The sequence below is a fragment of the Protopterus annectens genome, chromosome 5.part0, assembly GCF_019279795.1.
Source record: "Protopterus annectens isolate FY-2018-M chromosome 5.part0, PAN1.0, whole genome shotgun sequence".
Classification (NCBI taxonomy): domain Eukaryota; kingdom Metazoa; phylum Chordata; order Ceratodontiformes; family Protopteridae; genus Protopterus; species Protopterus annectens.
In genome coordinates, this window is record NC_056735.1 from 1,454,635,365 (window position 1) to 1,454,662,841 (window position 27,477).

The 27,477-nt window shown below is 38.6% G+C and overlaps 1 protein-coding gene across 1 annotated transcript in view; it reads right to left on the minus strand.

Annotated features, from left to right (window-relative positions):
- The window catches only part of COL4A2 (collagen type IV alpha 2 chain), a 1,470,466-nt gene that overhangs the window by 781,259 nt on the left and 661,730 nt on the right, over positions 1 to 27,477 (minus strand). Inside the window, exons 5-6 of the mRNA XM_044071270.1 lie at positions 3,678 to 3,812; positions 3,527 to 3,571 (exon numbers count right to left, since the gene is read on the minus strand). Coding sequence (XP_043927205.1) covers positions 3,527 to 3,571; positions 3,678 to 3,812 — 180 coding nt within the window. The remainder of the gene's footprint in view (positions 1 to 3,526; positions 3,572 to 3,677; positions 3,813 to 27,477) is intronic.

The following is a 27,477-nucleotide window of genomic DNA, read 5'->3' on the forward strand; positions in this document are numbered from 1 at the left end:
TCCAAGCAGTGACATCATTCTGCTACAGTGTCCACAACCTTTTCATCAGTCCTGGACATGGGTTGGGTTGAGCCCTGGGGAGGCTAAGGCAGGTCCATTAGGCTTGGCAAATAAGGAGAGGAGATAGTGGCAGTTGAAGGTCAACTGTGGTCTAGAGGAATTAAAAGAAGAAAAAAAAAGAAAGGATTTGCTGGCAGTCACCTACCTTCTCTCCCTACCATTGCTCTATCTCCTTTCCCAGATGTGTGTTAAAACTAAGTAAGTCATTACCAGAGCCACATACATAAGAAGAGTATGGGTCTGAGCCCCACTTATGTGCACCTGAAGAACACGCTGTGGGCAGCACCAACAAGACCACAGCTGTTTATAGACTTGCAGTATTCTTAGATTACAGAGAAAAAGAAACAAATATTGCTTCATTTACGTGAGTCACTCTGATGAAGTACCTGTTTTTGTGTTTACAACAATGGGAGCTTGACATGGGTGCTAACCTTGAACTAGATAGAGAGAAGCATCAGCACTAAGTCCAATTTCAAAGCTACCTGATGATCAATCAGATGCTTTATTTAGCCGCAGATCTGAGGACACAGTGGCTTAGACTTTTAACCTCCCGTGGTCTGCCACAAGGCAGTACCACATCCTCAGCAAGCTCTGCAGCTGTGCACCATACCATAAATACTGTATTATGTCTAAAAGCAAGGCACACCTAATGCACTGTCATTCAGAGAAGCCTGGAATGGCTAAGTGTGAATCACATTTACCAAGAAATGGACAGATAGAAGAAGTACCCTGTACTTTGTTTTGAATACCCTCATTGAAGTGGTTCAGCACAATGCACTGCATTACTTCAGATAGTTAGATTAAATTATATGGCTAAAGTTAGAAATTATTTATTGTTTTATTCTTAAAGAATCCCGTATTTGGACAGTCTAACAATACTGGTAAATTTCACAAAATAACTTTGTTTTGCTTCCTCTTTCTGGGTCACATCAGAGCATGCAGCTAATAAATGTTTCAATTATTTCTAAATGAGCTGCTCCAAAAATACTTGTCCTATGCCTTCCAGCAGTCTGACTTTTGAATGTTGTTGGCCAGAACAATAGTCACAGACTTTCTTATAATAACAAATATCTCTTCCTTCAGTGTATATGTCTTATGCAATAAGAGTCTAGGATTAGACTAAACATTGTAAGAGCATATTGCTCCCCCACTCAACCAGTGCTTCTCTGTTACTGGTAGTTGTTTGATCAAGTTAAAAGCTGGGCCCTGAAAAACTTACTAATGCTATTTTCATTAGCAATAGGAAAAAAAACAGTGTTAACTTTTTTAATACAGTTTGCTTAAGACATAATGTCAATCATTTTACCATATACTATATGTTGTAATAGAATAGAAGTCCTTTTTATCAGTATTTCTAAAAGACTCTCTGACTTGAAATTATAGATTTTTAAAGGAGACAAATTTGGTGTAAATCATGACTTTTGATTCTAATTTTGAGAACCCAGCAAAAGCAGACAATGTCCTTCCGGCAACATCTATTAAACCTGCTCAGATATCTCTAAAGGGATACCTGTAGCCAACACACCTATTACGTTAATGAGATTTTCTGTATTGCCCATTGCCAGAACAATGGCTGAAAAGGGACCTCTGGATCAATCCATTTCCCTACTTAACTAATAAATAAATAACTAGGTAGAGATAATACATGCCTGCTCTGAATGGCAGAAATCCTTGCTTGAAACTTCTGTGACACACAGTAGCAAATGTGGATGTGAAGGTCTGTGGCTCCACAGCTCTTTAATCTGTAACTATGCAGGTTTTGCAGACTTCTATGAACCATGACATATGTAAAAAGAAGGTGTAGCCAGAATGCCGAGGTATTGACAGCACATAGTCAGATCGAACCAAGTAGACTTTCTGGGTTTACTATGGTAAGGTTGAACCAGACCCCATTGAATGAAGGGAAGATCGACACATGTCCTTGAAACGTACAATGTCGAATCCCAGCATTGTCAAAATACGACTCGATTTCGACCTCAGAATGAGCTTTAACGTGGGTTGAGATAGGGGCGAGATTCGTACTCGACAATGTTGGGTTCGACATTGTCGCTGTTCGGCCTCCGGACTTTGACTGAAATGCATTAGACTGAACCCACTTCAACTATACCACAGTAAACCTGCTTTCTGTATTCCTGCAGGTTTACCTGCAGTTTAACAATGCTAAACACAGTATGCATTTTGTGGGTGTGCAGTACACGTGGCATGTATACTAGTTCTAAGGTGGGGAGGGGAGTAGTGACTGATGCAACCTTAAGTGTTTTTATTCTAACTAGTCCTTGGTTTTATTGTGTTCAGTTTGGGTCTGAAAGAGCACGATGCTTGTAGAGTACTTTGCACTAGCGATAGTCAACTTTTCTTATTCTTTCTAAATAAACTACTTTTGGTGTGACTATTCAACTTTGGAGATGTTTCTGTCTGCCTCATAGGAACAAAAGGACAGCTCCCCTCCTCAAGGCCAATGATCCATGGTGATATGCTGCTAGGTAGAAGGACTGCATGGCATTTCTTGAGGGGTGTTCCCCAGCAGCCCTCTGATGCAGGCTGTTTTTTTTTTTAATGGTCAAGTAGCTTAATTCATGGGTGGCATTAGCAGAAGAAAGTACAAGTGATGGCATCTGAATATTGTCTTCGTTTATACCATTCAATTCCATGCATTGAGCATGGGGAGTTGTGAAAATGGCAATAAAAAACAATCTGCCCAGTAAGGATGGCTCCAGAAATTTACTACCTGAGCTTGGAAAAGGTGGGCATTATTGGGTATTTGTTGAAGATCAAGAAAATGTAAGGTCTTTGGATAGAGATAAACAAAAAAGACTGAAACAACAACTCACTAGTCAAATGTCAGCACTCGTAAGTCCAAATTCTGACATGCTAAAAAAAAATAAAAAAAAACAGTCCTTTAAACTTCTTTTTTTTGCAGGGGGACAAGCCCCCTAACCCCTGAATATATATGTGTGTATATATATATATATATATATATATATATTTATATATATATATATATATATATATATATATATATATATATATATATATATATATATATACACACATTCTAAGATCACCATATATCTGAGAAAAAAGGAATATTTTGAGAAATGGCCTGTTATCTCAGCATTATGGGACTTACTAACGTATGTCTGGAATTTTTAAATAGTTACTAAAACAACTGTTGCTATGATCCATCTGCAATTTATGTTGAATCCAAACTTTCTCCTGAGGAACACTGGTATAACCTTCGGCTAAGAGTAGCAAACTATAAACACTTTTTTTCTTTTTTTTTATATAGCAAAACAGAAAACTTTTGTTTTATTTTTTTCTCAGAGATTCACCTTGATAACTATAAGTAGATATGGGGCTGTAGTACCCTCTTCTCAATTATAAGAAAATATGAACTTACAAAACTGAGCAGCATAGATTCACACCATACATTTTGGAAATAAACTGACAGGATAGCGCTACTTACTGGAACCCCATCTGCTCCTGGAAAGCCTGGGACACCCCGGGAACCCTGCAAAAAAAAAAAAAACATAGTGAGAGAATTTATTGCAGGCTGACATTCTAAGGGTACACGAATGTCACAGGACATCAATAAAGATTATATATGTCATCCGTACCATATCTCCTTTAAGCCCTGGCAAACTTGTTGGGCCCATTTCACCTTTTTCTCCATGGGGTCCTGGCAGACCAATATGTCCTATCAAGCCTGGTGGTCCTTGAGGTCCTGGAGGTCCAATTGGTCCTGGTTGCCCCTACAAAAAAGAAAAACAAGTGACATAAATACATATGAAAAAGAATCAGCTACTAAGAAGAACATGTTACACAATTCAAAGTCCAATTACATTTCATGATACATATCAGACTACTGTTTATGCTAAGTAGATTTCTAGTAAGCCGAAGCAAAAGAGTCCCCAGTGAAAAGGAAAACATTGTATCAAAAAAAGAAAACTGGTAGGCAGAGAGACATAAAACAAAGTCCGTTTAATAAAACACAAATAATAAACATGGAATAAAACTTTAAAAAACAAGGATGAGTGCTTTCATACCCTCTAGGTACTTCATCAGCTCCAACTGAAACATATATAACAAGCAGCATTTATAATTCAGTGTCTTAGGTCATGTGACCTCAATAATGGCTTAGTAGGAATAACATCATTTAACCCCTTCCCATCAGTAGCATGGGTCTATATTATAGTCTCGAAAGCCGACAATGTCGAATCTGACATTGTCAACATGAGAATATCGAACGCTCAGAATCTCGAGCATGTAAATGGAAATCTCAGTAAGGGGAGCTTTCCATTTACTGCAATGTAGTGCAGTCTCGAAGTTGGTATATTTAAGTAGCGGGGGGTGCGGGGGTGCAGGGGGGCTTGCCCCCTGCTTAAACCCGTTAGGGTACTTTTTTCTTTTCTTTTTTTTTTTGTCTTTTTATAAGGTCGACATTTGAAGGCATCGACCATATGGTGTCGACCATATGTTGTTCAATGTTTTCAATCATTGATCTTATAATATAGACTCAGTAGCTCGGAGTAAATGCATCCATTTGATTTCAACACATTCTGTTTGTGTCCTCACATCACCCCCTCTAGGTCCTGGCACATAAATCTCTAGAACCACGAATTTAAACCAGTGATTGCATCCTGCAGCTCTTACATGTTTTGACAATGCATTCCTCTCATCACTTCTAGTTATACTATAGAGATGCTTTCTAATCCTGTCTCTTAAGGACCGGTTGGTTTTGCCAACATAGAAACATTTGCAAAAATCACAAGAGGTACAATAAACCATATATTGGCTACCACAATCAGCATAAAGTTTGACATTAAACACTTGTCCTGTATCTGGATGTATATACAGATCATCAGTATTAATGTACTTGCATACATTGCAGTGACGACATGGGTATGTATCTATTCTCTCGCTCACAACTTTCGTATTCTGCTTGGTCAAGGATTTATAACACAGCATCTTCTTAAGAGACAGGCGATTCTTAAAGCAGAAAGAAGGGGGGACACCTAGCAACCCCTTACATTTTTCATCTGAGGCTAGAACCTTCAAATGTCTTCTAACTATCTCACAGATAGATCCTGAGTCCTTTGAATAAGTAAGACTCATATGTGTGGGTTGAATATGTGACAAACTGGAAGAGGTGGACTGTTCTACCCGCTCCTCAAAATAAGGTCTGCTCCGAGTATCTCTCAACAGAATTGTACCATTCTGTAAAACAGAGACTTCTGAGCTATCATACCCCCTATTCAACAGGCTATTTGTTAAAGTCTCAAAAGAATCATACATGTCACTGCCCTTTGTATTCAGCCTAGCTGTTCTAAAAAAAAACTGTCCTCTAAGAACATTTCACTTCACATGTTTGGGATGCATACTCTAAGAATGCACAACATTATTGGTTTTACAAGGTTTTACATACTGCCTCATGCACAAACCTCCCAAAGTTTTACAAACCATTACATCCAGAAATGAGATGCACTCATTCAACCAGTAATAGGTGAATCAAAGAAAGCTAGTGGTACTGTTGAAATACTGTTCAAACTGACTGAAAGTCTCTAAGGTATTTCCCCAAACAAGGAACAAGTCATCCACATATCGGCCATAATATAAGATGGACCCCTTAAAATTATTAAATTCAGAGAATACATATTGTAGCTCCCACTCAGCCAGAACCATATTGGCATAACTGTTTGCACAAACTGTGCCCATGACCACCCCTGTGTTTTGTATATAAAATTTATCCTCAAATACAAAAGCATTTTATCCCAGTATGAGCTCTAGTAATATGCAAACCAAATACACTTTGTTGCTGTTATAGGCATGGTCTCAACCGAGGAACAGTTTGATGTTGTCAATGCCGGCATTGTTGGGAGTACAAGTAAAAAGTGAAGATATATCCATGGTCAACAGTAGAACATCTTCTCTATACTCCACAGCAGACCAGTCATACAACTTACTAAGAAAATCCTTAGTGTCCTTCAAAATGCTTCCTACCCCATTGATCACAGGGCGGAGCTGATTTTCTACATATATTGACATGGGCTCTGTGGCCCACCCTCTACCAGAAACTATTGGTCACATGGGTGGGTTTACTTTATATTTATATACTTTGGGTAGCCCATAGATTTTGGGTATCACTGCATTCTCAACAAGAAAATATTCATACAGATTTTTGTCTATCACGCCTTCCATTAACAAACCTTCAATGTTCTCTTGTATTCTGTCAACCAATTTCAATACCTCAGTTCTGTTCACCATGGTATATGTTTGTTCATAGCATTCAGGTAGCATAACACATCCATAACTATTATTCCACCCCCTTTATCAGCGGGGCGGAAAAATATATCATCTTGTTTCATTAAGTCCAGTAAGGAAGAATATTCATCTTTACTTAGGTCGTTATGACCTTTGCCTGAAGAATGAGAAAAATAGTTATAAATGTCATCTACACACAACTAATATGAAGGCTTCTACTAAAGGGATGTTAGTGGGTGTAAAAACATTAGGTTTTCTATAGACAGGAACACTGGAACTCTCTCTGTTACCATACAACAACTTTAATGAAATATTTCTAACAAAGAGTTTAAGGTCAATCAGTACATTATTAAGTGAGGAATATACAGCAGGCATAAAACTTAGTCCATGATTTAATACATTACTCTGTTCAGGTGTTAGAATGACTTATTTATTTTATTTATTTATTGACATTTGTTAACTGGGTTTGTCCAACTGGGCTTGTGGCCCACTTTCAGTGGAGACCCGAGGAGAAAAGCTCCAGTAATACATTTTAAAACAAGTACAATTTTAAACAATATTGATATAATAGCAGTTATAGCAAAATGATTCACATATGTTGGGATACATGCATAAAGTTAAAGGTGCATTAAAAAGAAGCTAAGTAACAATTTTACATTGATATAGTTCAATAGGTCAGCAATTAACATTTTTTGTTTGTATAAAATTGTGCAAATGCATAGTAGACACATTGGTGAGCGAGGTGTAATGAGGTACTAAGTATGGTCCTTTTGAGGGTACATAACGGGAAGGAAGACTAGGTAGGGTCATGGCAAGGGCAGATTCTGGAATTTAGAAAATAAGCTTTTAGTTCATGTTTAAAGTGTGAGGTGTGGGAGATTGAACGTAAGTCAAGGGGAAGTTTGTTCCAAGCATGGGCAAGGGAGTGTTTGTAGAGGAAAGGTTAAATTCAAACGTTTCGAATTTTGTTCCGAACTGCAGGACCTGTCTCTACCTGTTCCTATGTGTACTGCCTCTTCTTCAAGTTCCTGTCTCGGCTCGTAGACCTCCCTCTCTGATTTGTTCTCAGAAGCTCCGGTGCTTGCAACAGTAAAAAAGGCTGTTTTGTAGCTGATGAATCACTCTCATTCTCAACGGCACCATTAATATGTTCACTCGGCCCTGGGTGTGTAATTTGCCTCAATATCATAGCATTTCCAACACTGTTATCCAGACCAGACCCTGTTGAAAGGCTTTGCAGATTATCCGACAACACATCAGCTGTTGCAACTCATTGTTGTTCAACTCGGGTTGCCATTACACCAACTCCCCCTGCAGTTGAAGCCTTCTCGCTATTGGATGAATGTACTTCCTTGTAAGCCTTGGAACATTCTGATTCGCGGAAAGGCCATCTTTCATCAAACCAGGCAAAAATATGTCCGCTATTGAAATCTTTCATATGCCTAGACAATTTTTTCTTCTTGACATCAAGTAAATGCTTGTCGTACTGTGCAATATCTGCAAAAAGCTCATCCAGCTTATACCTATGCCTACCAGTTTTCTTTTTTTGATACAGATTTCTAGTAAGACTTATTCCCTGCACTATAAAACATTAAAAATGTTTACATAAACCATGTAAATGGTGTCACCAAAAATATAGCTGGCAGGATTTTGAAAGAAACGTTGCAAGGCTTACAGTCAAGTTTTGTATCTGTCCAAATATGTTCAACTCTCGTACCTGTCCATACGATACAGTTTATCTGCTCTACAGTGAATGCATTTTATATAAGCTGAATACCTTTACAGCAGCATATACTGAGGTTTAAATACAATATGTAATAAGGGGTGGAGAAGGGGGGAGTAGAACCACTAAAGCTAGAAGGGTTTCCTAGTATGTGTTCACTTAAAATGCAGTGTTTATCAATACTTTTCAATAAATAGTGCTTTTCAGTGTCCACAAGAATAGTCCCATGGATGGCATTCTGAAGAATGCATCAGTCTCATGTTTCAGTGGATAAACTTATGATGGTTTGTATAAACAGCTGTGAGGTCAGACAATGGAAAATACATCATGAATAGCTACAGAGGTTGGTAACACAAATAGAGAAACAGAACGAATAGCGGCATTCTCAGAGGTGCTGCCTGTGTCAACAGTCAGCACTGATAGGAAGGAGAGTAGCAGGAATACAGCTGCTGGCTGAGTGCATGGATAAAGGTGCATAATCATGGGCTCTGGGGGGGGGGGTTGAGGGTACTGAAACCTAGCATGCAAAAGTTATATAAAAGACTGACTTTATATCAGTTTATAACAGAAGGACTCACAGAAAACTAGAATGGAAAGGTATATCTTCAGGATGAGAAACTGAGATGGAAATGAGCTGTGATTGAATAGAGGGCAGGCAGAAGCTGGAACAGAGGATGGAGAGCTGGACATGGTAACAGTAGAAGGATTAAGAAGGAGTCCATGGAAAATATTACTGTTGTGCAATATTTGAAGCATATGGAATAAGATGGTGAGAGGTGCAAATGATCTTTGCTGAAGGAAAATAATAACAAAATGGGAACCGTAAATACTTGGGCCAGTTGAAAGAGAAGAAAACCTATAGCAATATGGCTGTATCAGAGAGCATGTGCAGGAAGGATGAAGTGGGCAAGGTAGAGCAGTGGTACTCTTCATAAAGGAAACTATCATGTGTGCAGTCAGAGATTAATGGGATTAGGAGGCAAAGTAGTCTTGGAGTGGGTTAGAAGAAATGGCCAAAGTAATTGCAGGAAAAAGAAAACCCACTGTTGGCCACCTGATAAACTGGAGAGGGAGGAAAAAATGGTACTAGAAATAATAATAAGGCATCCTTGACTCAAATGTGCCCTTCTAAAAGGATAATATAGTCATGTGACTGAGAGAAGTGGCTATAATTCATTGTGCATGGAAAAGCCACAGCATAACAGTACACAGGTAGTCTGAATGTCTCCTCCTGTTCCACTTTCTCCCATTCATCGCTCACTGACAGACAGAAGCAGATGCAGTCTGATAACATAGAGCTTGCGGGGAATCATGTCACTGCATGTACTTCAACTGCAGATTTATTATGTTGTTTATTTCTTAGGTTCATATGTTCATAGGTAGATACTAGGCTAGCTGCCCTTGTGGGTGATTTTAAGCCTAGCCCGTTTCTGTTAAAGGTGGTAATCAAACCCTGTACTTTGTGTCTGCGAGGTAAACACCTTATCCATTATGCCAACTACCAACCCCCATATTTTCTAAACAGTGATACATATCAAAACATAGTAAATGTAAAATGTTAGATAAATTTTAATAAGTTACAAATAATGGAAAATTGTTTAAAAATAAGCATTCTAAAATAATTATCAACAAACAAATTGTCGCGGTGTCAATGAGAAATACATTGAAGCTATCCTAAACAAGTATGATTTAAAATGTCCACATGCTTCAAGAACAGCACTATAAAGCAGGCAGATCAAAACCACTAAGTCTGCATGGTAATAATGATATCACACCCCACACAAAGAAAGAGATGGTACATGCAGCACCAAACTAGCATTTCAAAGTGTTCATAAAATGTTTCTAGATCAAGTACAAGAGTCAAATATATTTATGGCTAAATAAAAAAAAGATTCACATGGGTACAGCTGCAATGAAGTAAGGGACAACACAAAGTTAGTGATATTCAAAAACTGCTAAACTGAAGAAAAAAGTGTTTCAAAAGCAACATTGTCATTAACAAAATGCAACAATTTGCAAAGAGGTAACAGCAAGTCGAAACACTGAGACTATGAAACTGCAGTTTGTGAAAGAAAATGAACAGTGGACAGTTTCCAGATGATGTCCAGAGCAGAACATATCCAATGACTCAATGGGTCATTTGTCCAGCAGCTGATCAGTGAAGCAGATGTCATACACAAAGCTCCAGTACCGACATCAGTGATACAATTCACAACATATCAGATGGAACAGTGCAAATCAATCCAAATGGCTATGGAATGGACAGTGTCAGCATTTTACCTTTATTGGTCATCTTCCCAGCAATTTCCTCTGTTGTTGCTTGCTGCCAACTTGCTAATTAATTGGAGAGGTTTGCATCAGGATGTATTATGCATCCCAGAATGATGTGTCAACATAAGCCTTCTGTGTTGTCGGCACTGCACTGAAAATCTGTCCAGTTTCACCATGAAGGAGTGTATTGATGTGGATGTGGGAAAAAAAAAAGTATGCAACAGTTGTGTTACATATAAAACATGGGAACATATCAGGAAGGTCCATGGCACATGCAGTTTGTTTTCTAATTCCTTAGGATATGATTATGTAATATATTGACAGAACCCATACAGCTATTCTTTCAGGCCCTTCTAAAAATAAAGAAGTTTTTCAGACCTTTATGCCAACACTCCTGATCTGTGATTATCTAAGTTTTCTGATAACTGCAAACTGGATCTTATTATTTGTTCCTCCACTAACTTACAATTAACTGCTCCATCATATGTTAGACTATGTTAACTATGGTGAAAGGAGAACTGTCTCAATTTACATTTAGTATAATCAAACTGAAAGTGAAAAAAATATGTAATTGTTCATTCTGATAAACAAAACCGTTCCACATCATACCATATAGCTGACACATTCATCCATTCAGACAAAGTTTCAAGGGATCTATGCAATCTTATGAGTAATTCCTTATCTTTTGACACATTTCTGTAGTGGTTTAGACATTCTTGTGTATGGCTCATTAGTTTCCAAAGGCATCTCCTATAGATCCAATGAAGTTTTGATTTCCCTTGACTTCTCTCTCATCAGACCCATTACTGAATATAATGCCTCTTTTGGCATACATTTGTTTAAAATAGCAGTCAGCTTGTGAAACCTCAGAGAGTTTAATCTGGAAAGCACAATGGACTTGACAGTCAGTTGACAGACTATTAACTCTTTCCCTGTACTCAGCATTCTATTTATTTATTATTTTATTTATTTATTTATTGATTTATTTGTTTATTTACTTATGTATTTATGTATTTTTTTTTTACTAGGTAGAGCACAGATCAAGCATGACTTGCTTTGCGCAAGGGTGCAGTAAATAGACTTAGCATCTACACTGGTTTATGACAAAAATGGAGAACTGCTGTAGTCATCCCACTCCACAAAGGGGGATCCACTACAGATCCAGGATACTATAGACATATAAGTGTCACCAGCCTTGTCTGCAAAGCAATGGAACTCATCATTTGGAAGTTTATTAACAAGACATAAACACTCTACAAGCCCTGGATAGAAGCCAGTTTGGATTCATAAAGGCAGATGCTGCCTCCTTAATCTGGTGGCCTTCTTTGAAAATGTCACTGATGCATTAAACTTGGACAAAACTGGTTTATACTGCCTACCTGGACCTGGCCAAGACCTTTGATACCATCCCATATTCTAACATTATTGACAAGCTAATCAAACTAAATATAAACATCTATGTTACCTACTGGATAGCAAACTGGTGACTTGACAGAACCCAGCCTCTCAGTTCTAGGACCACTTCTCTATGGTATTGACTTCTATAATGTCAAGACTGACATCAAGGCCTTGTGGCTGACTAAGTCTGTAGATGACTGCAAGCTTGGAATTGTTATTAACTTCCTAGCTGACTTCCAAATTCTTCACAAGGGACAAACATACACCAGTAAGTGATAACTTGACTATGGCCAAATACCAAATGTCAATAAATGCAGCACTGTGTCCTTTTACAAAACTGGACACCCATGCACCAACCACATAGGTGATACACCTCAGAAAATTGTCTCAGCCATTAGGGACCTGTGCACTTTCACTGACAATTAACTATCCTTTGATCACTACGTATGTACTTTTTTTAAAAATCCTACTGGTTTAGGACAGTTGTCTGAAATAAAATTGTATTATATTATATTATATTATATTACATTATATTATATTATATTGTATTACATGTTAGTAAATAACAAGAAAGTCCACTAAGACTGAATTGGGTTTTCTAGTATTGTGGAGGTATAGTTTTATTTATTTTTTACCAGATAAGCCTACTGTAGTCAAATATCTCTTTTCAGGAGCATGACCCAGAAGCAATATATGGTTAAGTGATTGAATTAATCAGAGTCCCATAGTAGGCAAATACAGACTGAGGGACTCAAGCCCAGATTACAGGAAGCACCTCACAGCATTAAACATCTGTGCTAACTGCCATAACTTAATGTGATTTGCCACACTATTTTAGATGTTCTACTTTTGTTTTGAATGCATTGTGATAGCAGTATTACTTACTGTAGTGATAACTGATATGTGCATTTTCTTTGGTGGGATAATTTATTTCCTAGTTGAAATTGTAAAGACAAAAATTCTGTTAGCATTCTGAACTTTATTTTTAAGTGAAAATCTGCCCCCACCCAGCATGATGTAATGTAAACAGTGCTAGAGTACAGCTGGAAATATTAAAGCTTGGAAGGCTTTTTTTTTTCAGACACTTGCTCACATTTTTTCCTATATTTTAAGAAGCCTAAGCCATAATGGAACCATACTTGAAATCTCCAGGACCAAACTTCACTGTATCAAGTACAGTTTCTTTATGTTTTGTCCTAAACTTTGAGAATCTCTTCCATCTCCTCTGAAAGAAATTGCAGCATACCCAAATTGAGCCAAAATCCTACCTAACAAACCAATGTAAATAAAAGCGGAATCAGTCAAGTTTCATAGCATAAAATCATTAGTTACCTCCTTCAATGTCTGCTACATAAGTTTCATCCTGCAGTAGGTTTTCTAATATTATATAAACCCCACAAAACCTTTCAACCTCCCTCTACCACTCTACTCATCCTGCTTTTTTCTTTCCATGTTTTCCTTAATTTCCACTTTTCCTTCTGCCCTCCCTTTGTTAAAACATTTTGTATGTACAATGTACAATTGTATTACTAACACTCTGTAGACATGACTTAAATCAGCATCAACTTGGGTGACTGTAATGTTATTCAGTTTCTGCGATTTTACCTGGACTTCACAGTACAAACTTATATACTTTGGTTTTAGTTCTTTTTTTTTTCCCTGTGGAATGAGAATGAAACTGATCCAATGGATTCAGAGCTCTATACCACTAAACAAATTCAAATAAATCAATTAAAATGAAAATTATAAGCTTGAACACAGTGATGAGAAGAATGGAATGGATGATGATCTTAATATCGGCTGGTATTTTGGGAAAAATTTAAAAAATTGCAATAATAAAGGAAGACTTGCTGATGAATGGTAGGAAGTTATATTATGAGACCAGAAGCAGACGGAGATCATAAAGTGAGGAGTTGTATGGAAAGACTTTGGATGTGTATATGTTATATGCTGTCTTCAGATAACGTTATAGTCATGCATGTCACTTTGATAAAGAGATATTTTAGTAATGAAGTAGAGTTATCTATGGGTATGCACACACACACACACACACACACACACACACACACACACACACACACACACACACACACACATACACATAAGATATAATAATAAGATAACACATAATAAGATAATTACTTCTATGAGGCGAGAACAGGATTTTCTGCAGCTCCCTCTTCCATTTCATCCAGTGAGACGGAATTCTGTCAAACAGGGCTATCAGCGTACAGCTCAGAAATGGAAAGAGCCACCAGCAACTTTTTCGAACCAAACTTTGAAAAAGATGTGGAACTTGAGAGATGCGGATTGATTTGGAATATCTCCGGGTACTCTCTTACACAATATGATAAGTCACTGTTAAATCGAGGTTTAGGCTTTATTCCTTTTATATAGTTTGACATTAGTCAAACACTTATTGAACTGAGACTCTTTGCATGTAATTTATGTTTAAAATTGATGTTTGATGACAATAATACTGCAATGAACAATGTCAACTTCAGGAAACCTAGTGTGTTTGTACCGCCCATGCCCAACCATATAGATGTTTTTATTAGAGTATGTGAGAGAGACTTTTACAATCTTTTAAGTGAGAGTAAAACACTGAAATATCCTAATTTATCTAAGAATGAGTTGAGAGCTCTGACCAAATCGCGTGAAAATGCTGACATTGTAATACGCCCCTCAGATAAAGGGGGACCGATCGTGATACTTGATACAGAGTACTATTATGCTACTGTTATTGCTATGCTTTATGATAGATCTACATATAAGGAAGTTCAGCTATGTGATATTGATAAAATTAAACAATGTGTAGATGCTGCGATAAGTGAGTGCTTTTATATGGGTTTATTTGAGAAACAGTTTTTTAGAATATCTAACTGTGGATGAACAGTTAATACCACAACTGCACAGTCTTCCTAAGATCAATTAGCATGCTACTTTTCCTCCCTTTGGGCCGATTGTGGCTGGAAGTGGATGGTTGACTGAACCATTGTCCATTTATTTGGACACACAACTAAAGATAGTTCTGAATCAATATCCAATAGTATTACGTGACACACAACATTTTTTAACTGATCTGTATGAGTACATAAGAACACAGGGAGAATGTAATTTTGAATTATTGGCTACGCTGGATGTAACTTCACTATTTACATGTATACCCAATGAGGATGGAATTTGTATGGTAAAGAGTGCATTATGTAAAAGCAGACAGTTTTCAGATGATAGCACTGATTTTTTTATGTATGCTTTTAGAATTAGTTCTGGAGTATAATGTATTTTTATTTGCAGACAAATATTATTGGCAAATAGCTGGCATTGCTATGGGCACCAGTTGCGCCAACTCTTATGCCAATATTGTCATGATGGGGTGGGAGCAGAATAATATTTTGAGTACATCTGAAGTGGCGTTTTATTGTCGCTTTGTAGATGACCTCTTCATTGGATGGAGAGGTAATGCACATGAGTTTAATGGTTTTCTTGGAAAATTGAATAATAACAGTCGTTTTCTGAAATTTACATCCAATGTATCTGCAAGTATGATAGAGTTTTTAGATGTTTCTATTATGCTGAATGAAGGTAATCTTTTAACCAAAGTGTACAGAAAGCAGTGCTACACTCTCTCTTTCCTCCATTGCACCAGCATGCATCCTGGTCATGTATTTTCCAACATTATGGTGGGTCAAGGGATGAGGGTGTCATGGCTATCATGTAAGGAATGTGATTTTGAAAATAAAATGGAATATTTACATGATGCTTTTATACAGAGAGGATATTCCTCATATGAAATTTCTAAAGCTTTTAATAAAGTACAGGCTGAGCGTAGTGGGCGAGCTAAGCCATTTTTTTTTCAGATAGGTCGCCTGCACAAGTTGTATCAGGTGATTTTAATGCTAAATACATGGCTGGGGGATAGACTACCTATTGTGTTAACTTTTTCGAGCAATGTTGACAATATAAAAAAGTTGATGTTTGACAAGTGGCTAATTTTGTTGGTTGATTCTAAAACTAGTGATATAGTGGGACATGAACCTAAGTTTGTCTTTAAAAATAAAAGGAGTTTGAAGCAACTTTTGTGCTATCCTAAGTGTTACAAAGCACTTTTATTGGCTACAGGAACACACAAGTGTGGTTCCTGTCATTTCTGTGAGTTCATTGATGAATCTAGGTTTTTTTAAACATCCAGCCACTGGTAAATTATGGGAACTAAGATGGTGGGCAGATTGTAACACTACTAATTTAATTTATGTGGCTCATTGTGTTACATGTTTCCATTTGTATGTGGGGAAAACTAATAGGTCTTTGAGAATAAGAATAATGGACCATGACTATTGCGCTAGGAAATCTTTTACTTATATTGACCAAACACACATTAGAATATGGATCTGACCATAGGTTCTTTTTTCAAGTCCTTCAAGTCATGCATAAATTTAATAGATTAGGCCCCCATTGTGTCTAATACTGAAAGTATTGAACTACAGTGGATTTTTAGGCTTGCAGCACATAAACAATATGGCTTGAATTAATCTGTATCTGTCAAGCCCGTATTGAAAATGAAGAAGCTAGGCAAGGGCTGATTTTTGTTCATGTCTCTTTAAGAGTTTTGGAGGGAATTTTAATTGATTTTATTGTGTATGTATATAAGGTGTTTAGTTTCATCATTCCTTGTCTGATGAAGCGGTTTTGTTCAACAGTGAAAGTGCTTACCATCATACAATAAAGGAGTTTTATACTTGGATTTACGTGTTTGGATGTTGTGCTTTCTTATAGTGTTACTCTGCTTTTGGGTTCTTTGCTATCTATCTATATATATATATATATATATATATATATATATATATATATATATACGGGTCTATATTAGAACATCGAAGTTTCAAAACTTCGAATGTTCTAATATCGATCCCTATTCAGCGAAAGCTGAAAACATCGAACATACAGAACAGCAAATTTTTACCTAGGGAAAATATTCGCTGTTCCAAAACACATACACACAACGCAAGCACACCAAACAAACAGCAATCCATACACATGCACCTAAAATCTTACACCTAACCCTACACTGAACTATACACACACACCACTAACTATCCACTTACCTTAACCTAAACCCTAACACTAAGGTCCATCACTATTGCACTCTCACCTCACCTGCACCCTAACCCTAACTCACCTACCCCACCCTAACCCTCACATCCACACAATCGCACACTTACCTGACCCATGCCCTAACCCTAACCTGCCCTAACCCTCACGTCCACACAATCACACACATACCTAAGCAGCGCCCTAACCCGCCCTAACCCTCATGTCCACATAATCGCACACATACCTAACCCACACCCTAACCTAACTAACCTAACCCACACTCAATCGCACACTTACCTGAACCCGACCCGTAACTTTCCACCACAGCGCTAAAAATACTGAAGCAACAGAAACAGACAACCGAATTCTTTCTCTAGGAAAAAAATTCAGTTTTCTGTTGCTTCGATATTTTCAACTTTCGCTGAATCGGGGGTCGATATTAGAACATTCGAAGTTTTGCAACTTCGATGTTCTAACATACACACACACACACACACACACACACACACACACAAAGGAGTAAAAAGGTCACACAGACAAACTAATTAATAAAAACTACAAAAAAAGTCTAGCCAAGCTACAGTTTTTACTGTGTAATACTTTAAACCTCCTGTAAAAGAGGCCCATGGGATATATGCAAATGATCCCGTAAGGACATCAAGTGTTTCATCTATATGGCTTCTAAATGTCCATGACTTTTCACTTTTTATTTTTAAGCCTTATTCATATACAGTTTAGAATAAACTGATAAAAAGGAAGTGTGTAATATAAAATGTGAGTCGAATAGGAAGGTAAAAATTAGAAATAAAGGCAGGCTGGGTTGCAAATGTAATGGATACAGGAAAGAGATGTTCATGGTAGAGTACGGTATAAAAAGGATGCAATATGAAGGCACATGCATGGTTTTAATTAAGCCTTCCGGCATGTGAGGCTGTAAGGATTGATGTTAAGTATTTTCCAGCTTTTAATCAATACTACAGAATGTGCTGTAAAAGCATCTTTTCTAAAATGTGTAAAAGCAAATCTAGTGTGCTGAAAATAATTTACATGTTTTTGAAGAGAAATATGAAAATTAACTTTTTATGCATACAGTGGAAGTATTGACACTGTTAAATCTGACATTGCATCAAAGGCAGTGAAACAAAAGTGCAAGGCTGATAACTGGAAGAAAATAACAACAGACAAGAATGTATGGTTTAAACCAGATATGGAGAATGTAGTATCTTTTCAGAAAATATTTAAAATCTTTATTGCTGGAAAATACCCAAAAGAGAGCTGTATATACATTCTTATCTTATTCTGGCTGCCAGATGCCACCATTAAGCTAGAACTGCTGACGTGAGTACAAGACTATGTTTCAATCTTCTTTTTCAACTGATAGCACTTAAGTACATTTTCTAATAATATGGGTGATGCTTATGTGATTTGTGAGAAGCTAGGAATAGTAAAAGGAATTCCCTGCATAAGATGAAAGGCATGAGATCAAAAATAATCAGAGAAACATCTCAGATGCTTTGTACAGCAAGAGCAATGCTATCCCTACATGAAAACGCAGAACTATAACTATTCTTGAAAATGTGCAACAGATATATAGTTCATGCTTAGTTTGTGTTTCTACAATTTCCATGATGCTGTACTCCAGTAAATACAAGTGTACTTAACAGCTGTTTACAAGTCATAATTAGCCAGTAATAATAATAATAATACATTTCATAGCATTTAATTTGTTTTTTTATATTTTGATATTGGGCTTTGTGCTGAAAATGTTTGTCATGTTTTATTTCTTTTCCTGCACTTTTAAAGCCTCTGTGAAATACAATTTTATTATTATTATTTTAATATACAGTAACAATCCAACCTTTCAACCCGATTTCTTTTAGAAGAATTTGTCTTTATACTGCTGGTTTTGCAGCTTTTACTACAACTAATCGCTCATTCTTTGCTGCTGTTAGTCTGTCCCTTTCTCAATGTCTCTGTCTGTCTCTCTCCATACGCCCCTTCCCACTGGCAAGTTACCTCAGAAGAACTTAACTGCCCAGCAAGAAATGCCAGTGTTCCATTCCAGGCAAGCTCAGCCACTGGGCGCAGAGGACATCAGTTTGATTCTAAACAGTAAAACATATTCAACCGAAGTCCTTAGCATAATAAAATAATTCAGTCTGTTTACAAAATGACCTTTTCAGTTAGCTGCACACACTACAATCCATCATTTGTTGTTCTGAGAGAACATTAATATAATTGGATAGAACATATTTAATGATTAAGAATCTGAAATTTGTTACTGCATATATTATTCATGGAGTGGAACAGAATGAACTTGAATTTGTTTCAAAATACCATGGTCTTTTGATGGTAATCTGCCAAATTCAGAATGTGAATAAAGTCACATCCCAGTTTGTTTCTGTAAAACACATCATCTTCTGCCATAGTTACGATCATAAATAAAATACTCCATTCTTGAATACATCCTGACGCATTACAGAAAAGCTTTTATAAGTCTCTATACTTCTGCAATGCAAATCTAATTAAAAGCTTTTTGTTAAGGTATGTCATGCATCACCTGTATCAGCCAGTGAGCTATAGAAACATTCTCCAGTCCTTCTAGTACTATAGTTAAACCCATACCTCTCAACCTTGAAGCCCAGTAAATATGGACAAAGCCAAAAATAAAGTGGGGCAGATGTCCAAAAATAAGTTGCTACAGTAACAGGTGTTGTATTTGCATGCATTTATCTGAAGGACTTGAAGTCTGAAACTTAAATGTCAGTCATTATTTAGTGACTTCACTCCTCAATGATTTGCCAGAAAATATACATTTTATGAGGAACAGACCCCAGCCACCGAGGGCCCACTGGCTGGGAGGTGGCCCATTCACTGTGGAGGAGGGGCTGTCAAATATATTTTTTTAATTTAAAAAAAACAAAAAAAAATGTGTTTTTTAAGGGCATTCTTCTTTAAGAACACACTCTGCATCTGGTTGCACATACCTGTTGCGTCTGTGTGTGCATCATTGTCAAACAGACCTGTTGTTTATTTCTTCAATTCTGCATTACATGGCCATGGAATTTAACTACAAGAAGACAGTCCTGTGATGCTGCTTCCGTACCCACTGAAACTTGAGTCTTTTCTGCTGCTTCTGTAAAGGACACGCTCACTCCGTGGAACGTGATTCTTATATAGCACGGACACAGGCAAGGGACAGTGTGTGTGTGTGTGTGTGTGTGTGTGTGTGTGTGTGTGTGTGTGTGTGTGTAAAATGAGCTAGTTAGGGATGTCAGGTGGTTAGTTAACTTGCTCAGGTACAAGCTATGTACCTTAGTTACAAGAAACAAGAGCCTGAATCCTCTACCCCAACTACAAAGATGTTAAAAAAATTTGAGTTTGAAGTGAATTTCCAAGGAATTTAGTTTCAAGTGCATTTTCAAGGAATTGTGAGCTTCAAGGGAAGGAATAAAAATATTGGATTTTTTATCATTTGGTGGTCTCATTTAACATTCAGGTTTATTCCACGTTTGGATCCTTTTTGTTGTTGTAGTTATTTGGAGTGTGCAAGCATTTGTTGTGGTTTTTCAAGGAAAGAGAAGTTTACTGATGCTCATGTTGTTTGTTTACAATGTGTAACTGTTTTGTTAGCAAATGTTATGACTATTGTGCTATGAACTTTAAAAGTATTGTTAATAGCACAACAGGTAGTATATTTTCTTTTGAAGCGGAAGTCTGCGGGTTTTATTCTCACAGCCTGTAGATGGATTGCTGATACTGTGTTGTACTTTAAGAGGGATGAACTGCAGTCTTGAGTATGTCCTCCTTTGGATGAGATGTTTGGTAACTATGAACCTGTTGTCAGTCTGCCATCCATTCCATATTGCAATATTACAGGCTTACCATTTTTTAATGTAACAGGCAATTTATTCTTCCTACTTAAGTACCATTTTCAATCATAGCATCACCTCAGGCTTTGTGCATGCTGAATGGTGCACAGCACCGGTTATCCCACTCCACAAGGGGGGAGCCACCACGGACCCTGAGAACTACTGCTCCATTAGCCTGATGAGCCTGTTCTGCAAGGCCATGGAACGTATCATCATGGAACTTATAAACAAAGACATTGGTAATCTCCAAACTCTGGACCCCACCCAGTTCAGGTTTGTAAAAGGCAGATCATGTCTCCTGAACTTGACAGACTTCTTTGAAGCAGTCACCAAAGCCATAGATGAGGGTAAGGTGGTTCACACAGCCTATCTAGATCTTTCCAAGGCTTTCGACACCATCCCCCACTCTGGAATTATAGATAAACTCACTAAACTAGGTATAAATCCCTATATCACAAGATGGGTTGCCAACTGACTCACTGACAGAACCCACACTGTGAAAGTAGCAGACTCCAAATCCGACTTCAGACCAGTGACAAGTGGAGTGCCACCGAGTTCAGTTCTGGGTCCTCTTCTGTTTGGTATCTACTTCTCTGAAGTACAGGCTAATACAGAAGGTCTTTGGCTAATGAAGTTTGCAGATGACTGCAAACTAGGAGCCATAATCGAAACTCCTAACGATGTGGACATCCTACAAAAGTGCCTCACTGAGACAGATGCCTGGTGTCAAAGCCATGGTCTCAAGCTCAATGCCAAAAAGTGCATTGTCATCCCCTTTGGTAAAAACTCTGTACCCATGAACTACAACATAGGCGGTAGTATACTTAACACCAAAAGTGTGATAAGAGACCTTGGGACACAGGTGGACAGTAGTCTCTCCTTTGATAATCACATCACCACAGTAGTCAGGATATCCTTCTATGTGGCACACCTCATCACAAAAGGTTTCTCATCCAGAAAAAAAGAGGTCATTGTTCCCCTCTACTCATCACTCATTAGACCCATTATAGAGTACAATGCCCCTTTTGGTATGTACCTCACAAAACATCTAGAACAACTGGAAAGGCCGCAGAAATACCTCACAAAGAGGATTACTGGCCTCAAACAGATGCCCTATGCAGAACATCTCAAAAAACTCCAGCTTTACTCCGTCACATATCGCCTACTCAGAGGTGATCTCTGCCTAACATACAAAGCTATGTCAAACCCAGAGCTGTTGGACATGCTCCACTTAAAGAAATCCCAATCCCTCCAAGCTACACGCTCTAGGGACCTAAACCTTGCCACTTCAATAAACAAAACATGCCGGAGGGATAGATTCCTGTCCCAGAAACTTCCCATACTCTGGAATAAACTACCTATCTATATCAAACAAAGCTCCTCATTAGCACTTTTCAAGAAAAATCTTGATGATTGGATGGGAAATTGGAAATTCACCCCGGGGATCACTTCTGTGGCTCTGCTCAACAGTGGCACAGGAAAATAATTTTCTTGGGTGGCAAAAGCCAGGGTACCTTTTTGGCTGGCCTTGTATAGGCCCTAGGGCTTATAGCCTAGTACCTACCTATGAACCTATGACCCTATAAGGGCAGCAGGCTCTGAATTTGTAGATAAAACACTGAAATATAAAGTTGTTTTCTAGTAGCAACCTCTTCATTAGTTATAGATCTCTTCAATGTGGAATTATTCAGATGGCTTTTGCTTCTGCAGAGTTTGTGCATATTGACCGATATAGGTAGATTGTAATGATAGAAGTCTGAGTGGCCATTTATGGTTGAAATGTTCTGAATTGGACAGTTTTGTCATTATTAGCTCATACATTTTGTTTCATTGCTTACTGGAAAAATGTTTAAAGCAACAAATTTAAAATACACTTAACATGTAATGCTATATTATACAAGGAATATAATTTAATACAATCAGGAAGGTGACTTAAAAAAGACATGCATGTATGGTCCTGAAAATATGTGCAAGGGGCCTATGATTTGAAAACAGACCAAAGGTAAACTTTACCTGCCCCTGGCCAGATGCAATGCCATTTCCATCAATGTGAGTTTCAGGGGCAGAGAATTTTTAATGCTGAGTCTGTTTTCATCGTAAGACTGTATTGTTTTGTTTAGCAAGTGTCTAGCAGTGTTTGTGTTATACAATTTGAAATAAAAGTTTTAAATTAAATCCAAATATCTGTAATCATTGTAAAAGTAAAGCTGAAAACAGTATAAACACTGAGAGGTTTGGACAGTGTTTATGGTAACTGGGGAGAAATAGATAAGTAATGGGACACTAAAGTGGCTACGAGGGGGGGCTGTGTATGGGGGGCTAGGGTGCTGTGCATGGAGGTGCCCTGATCCATTACCTTGCCTAGCACCCCATTTGACCATGAACTGGTTCAGCATATTAGTGTTGTCATCAGTATATTTGATTAGATTTGCTGGGTGAGAAACTGCATTCATTTTTTTATAAATATATTAAAGTGTAAAGGTCTTAATATTGAATCTTGTGGAATACCTACTACTCATCAGTCGTGTGTACAGCTTGTGTTCAGTGGCTGAGTTAACTCTTCAACCAAATAATCAAATTGTTTGTGAGGTCTGGTTCCTTCAGTTAAAGTAATTTTATTGGATATGAAATTGTACCAAATGCTTTTGACAGGGCAAGAAATAGGGATAGTACAGCTGTGTACACTTACCATAAATGCAGATGTTTGAGTGTATTCACTGTTGCAGTCCTGACTATTGGGATTTCCTGTCCTGAAAGCTCTAGTTCGGCCTGACTACCAGAGAAAAAGCTTTCCATCTTCCAGGCTGGCGGATGCTCAGACCAACGTCAGTACACTCAGGTATAAAGGTAGCCAGCCTGCATCAGAGCATCAGACTTTTATTGCACCCCACCAAATAACAGAAGCCCTGATAAGATTGGAAATATCCCCAAAGGATAGCCTGGCAGTCAAGGAGAGGCCAAAGACGGGTTCCCTTGGCTGAGATGCACAGTCAGAATATGTCTATCACTCGAACATCTACATTTATGATAAGTGTACACAACTTTACTATGTTCTTTGTGTTTCACTGTTGCAGTCCTGACTATTGGGATCACTCCCAAAGCAGAAAGGAGGGTGGAAGGATGCTAGGGTGAAGAGAGGATGCCCTGCAGGATAGTGGGAAAAGATAGGAGTGTGTGAAGGCACATAAGCAGAAATGGCAGAAGCATGGATTTTAATTGAAAAGTAGGAAAGTACCTGATTTAGCAGTGAAGTCAGGTATACCAGGATGATGGTAATGTGAACAAACTGTGGCTCTAGGTGATGGTCTTTGCACCAAATAGAGAATCTTTTCCATTTGCCTTTGTAAGATTTCCTAGTGCTAGGCTTTCTGGACTCCCTAAGGATGTCTAGCACCTGTTTACTTAGGGTGGCACCTGTATAGGCCATTGTGGGATCATCCATGCTGCCAAGCTGAGGGTCAACAGGTTGGGATGAACAATCCTTCCCTCATTTTGAGTGAGGAGGTCCAACCACTGAGGCAGAATCCATCGTGCCTGGTTGGCGAGCTGGAAGAGGAGAGGTTACTAATGCTGTCTGGGCCAGTCTGAGGCTATCAGTATTGTTCTTGGGCTCAGTGCCCTTATCTTGAACAGGACCCAAAGAATTACAAGTATGGGGAAGTGCATAAATGAATACTTGGGTGCATGGAAGGAGGAGGCATCGGTTTTCCAGGCTGACTCTTGTTTAATCCTGGTGCAGAATCTTTGCAATTGCATGTTTTGTTTGGATGCAAAGAGATCCACTTGAAAGTCCCCCCCCCCCCAGGACAGGATTATGGTCTGGAAAATCTCTGGATGCAGGTGCCACTCATGAGGGTCCATAAGATCCCTACTGAGGAGGTCTGCTAAAACATTTTGAACTTCTGGGAGGTACTGTGCCATGAGAGTGTGCTGTTTCCCAGATTTTCATTGCTAGATGTTACAAGAGTAGGAATGTGCTCCCCCTGTCTGTTGATGTATCACATTACTGTGGTGTTGTCTATTTTTAATAGCAGGACACATGGTATCCATTTTTCTTTGAAGGCTATTAGGCCTTTTTGTACAGCCTGGAGTTCTTTCCAGTCGATGTGCTTGTTTATGATGCTGATTTCCTACTTCTCCTGGATTTGTAGGCTAGGGAAGTGAACCCCCAGTGCTGTTTCTGAGGCATCTGTTGTAAGGGTCTGCCCTTGAGGACTGAATATGAAGGGAAGGCTTGGGTTGCGGACTCAAGTCTGTGCCCACAATGCAAACTCCAGTTTGAGGCAAGGAATGAGGGAATCTCTGTTTCTAGTGGCTGGGAGTTCTGGCACCATATGTTCCTGAGATATCACTGCAACTTCTTCATGTGCAGTTTGGCCAGGGGGACCATGAGGATGCATGAAGCCATGTATCCTATGGCTCTTAGGAAACCCCTTGCTGAAAATGATCCTTCATTTGGAGCGTTTGAAAGTAATCTGTTAGGAAAAGCACTTTTTCTGGGGGAGGAAAGCCTTCTGGAGAGTGGTGTCCTGGAGGGCCCCCAGGAAACAATGCTTTGGGTTGGAGAAGTGATGGACTTCTGGGGGTTCACTGTGAACTCCAGTGAAGATAGTAGCTTCTGTGTGAATTTGAGATCCTGGAGTAGTTTGGTGGGATCTGGTGACTGTATAAGGCAGTTGTCCAGGTAAGGACAGATTTGTATTACCTTGGTCCTGCAGAAAGCAAATACTGGAGCTAGGCACTTTGTGAACACTCTTGGTGCAGTAGATAAGCCAAAGGGCATAGCAGAAAATTGTTAATGACTGCAACCTGCCTGCAAGTGAAGGACCTTTCTGTGGGATTCCTGTATTGGAATGTGAAGACAGGTATCCTTTAGGTCTATTGATACCATGAAGGCCTGCGGGTACAGCATGGGGTGAAGCTTTTCAAGAGTTAACATTCTGAATTTGGGAACCAAGAGAAATTGGCTGACATTTGACAGATCCAGGATATGGCGCCAAGCCTCCTAGCATCCTATTCCCAGCTGACGGGGAGGGACTGGCTCTACTGCACCTTGCACACAAAGATTCTGAATTTGAACCAGGGCCTCTGTCATTTCACTTAGGGGGACATCTGGAAAACCTAAGGATTTTAATTGCTCTCCAAAAGTGAGCTTGTAGCCATTTGCAATAATGTCTAGAACCCAGTTTTTCGAGGTAATCAGGGTCCAGGTATGACAGGAAAGAGACAGCCTTTCTCTTAGCTTTGGGGGGGGGGGTGGCTCAGTCACTGTGAGTCTCTGAGAGTGGCTTGGAGTCTATAACCCCCTTGTCTTGACGTTTCTGAGGTCCAATGTCTGTCATTTTGCAGTAGTTGCCTCTGCCTATGTGGATTTTCCCTTTGAGGTTTCCTCTGGCTATTTCTAGGCAGGGAAGGAAAGGACCAGTGTTTGGTAGGGAAGTTACTATTGAACCTGGGGGGGGGGGGGCTGAACCTGGAGGAAATCTTTCACCATTTGCGTAGACTGACATCACTCATCTTCAGCTGGCTGCCTGGATGCTAAGGTCATAATTCCTTTTAGGTACCTGTTTTCTGAGGAAGCCTGCTAGTAGAAAATCATATCTTAGCAAATAAAAAGGTTTTCTAGTTGATGCTGACAACATAACCAGCACCCATTCAGTGCTAGCTGTTCTCTGGTATTACAACATTTGTGTGAGTTACTGCCCTATGGCCTTTATTATTCCTCTATCACAGTTAATTTTTCAGCCATTTCAGAGTTTCATTTCAGCTCTTCTTTCAAGGTAGTCTCATCTCAAAATGTGCTTAAAAGGGGTTTTGCATAAGAGGTGTCCAGGTAAATGGTGGCCTCAACTAGTGCCTTAATATTGTGTTAGAGAAGCTAGTACTTGCTCCATCTGAACCAGCTAATCTGGCTGACTTGAGTTTCTTAGTATGGAAAACCATTTTACTGATAGCTATGACTTCTGTAATATAGTTATCTGAGTTGCAAGCTCTTATGGTGAGTCAACCCTCACTCATTTTTCATAGAGTCAGGGTTTCTTTGAGAACTAATCCTTCTTGTATGCATAAAGTGGTATCTGAGTTTACTTTAAGGCAAATTATCCATCTCCCCATTTTCTTTCCTGAACCTAAAAATGAGGGAGAAAGTATACTCCATAATCCTTAAGGTGACCAGAACTACATAAAGTAACCGGTCCTCCTTAAGGTGCCCAGTGTTCCATAAAATAACCACTCCTCCTTAAGGTAACTCTTTGGAGCCTTTGCCTGGGGTAATCTTGTTGAAGTAGTACAGTTGTGGTCACTGGTCTATCAAACTGCAAGGTACTGAGACATTATCTGTAACTTTCCTGGAGTTTTCTAGGTCCATATCAGCATCCATTTAATTGCATGTTTGTGTGTATGCATGTAAACATTCATTTTGACACTTCAGTTCAAAAACTGTGTCCTGGAGTCCCACAACAATGTCCATTGTATAGTAAAGATTTCCAGAGAGGTCTATCTTCTAGGAGAAAAGGACACTCCCTTGTATATGGGAAGACTCCATGGAACTGGAAAATTTGTGGGGCATCCTGTTTTTCATATTCCATACTCAAGTATGTTTTCTCTGCAGGCAACTCCTCAGAGGCTTTAACATTACATAACTGCAGGGACATCATGGGGCTATTTAGGAATATTAGGTTTCTTTCTGGTACTCGTGTTGCCATCTTTTTTTTGTTAGCTGTGACAGTTCCCTTACAAAATTAGCAATAACTGTTCTAATACAAATGAAAAATGGGAAAATGTTTTCAATTCTATTCT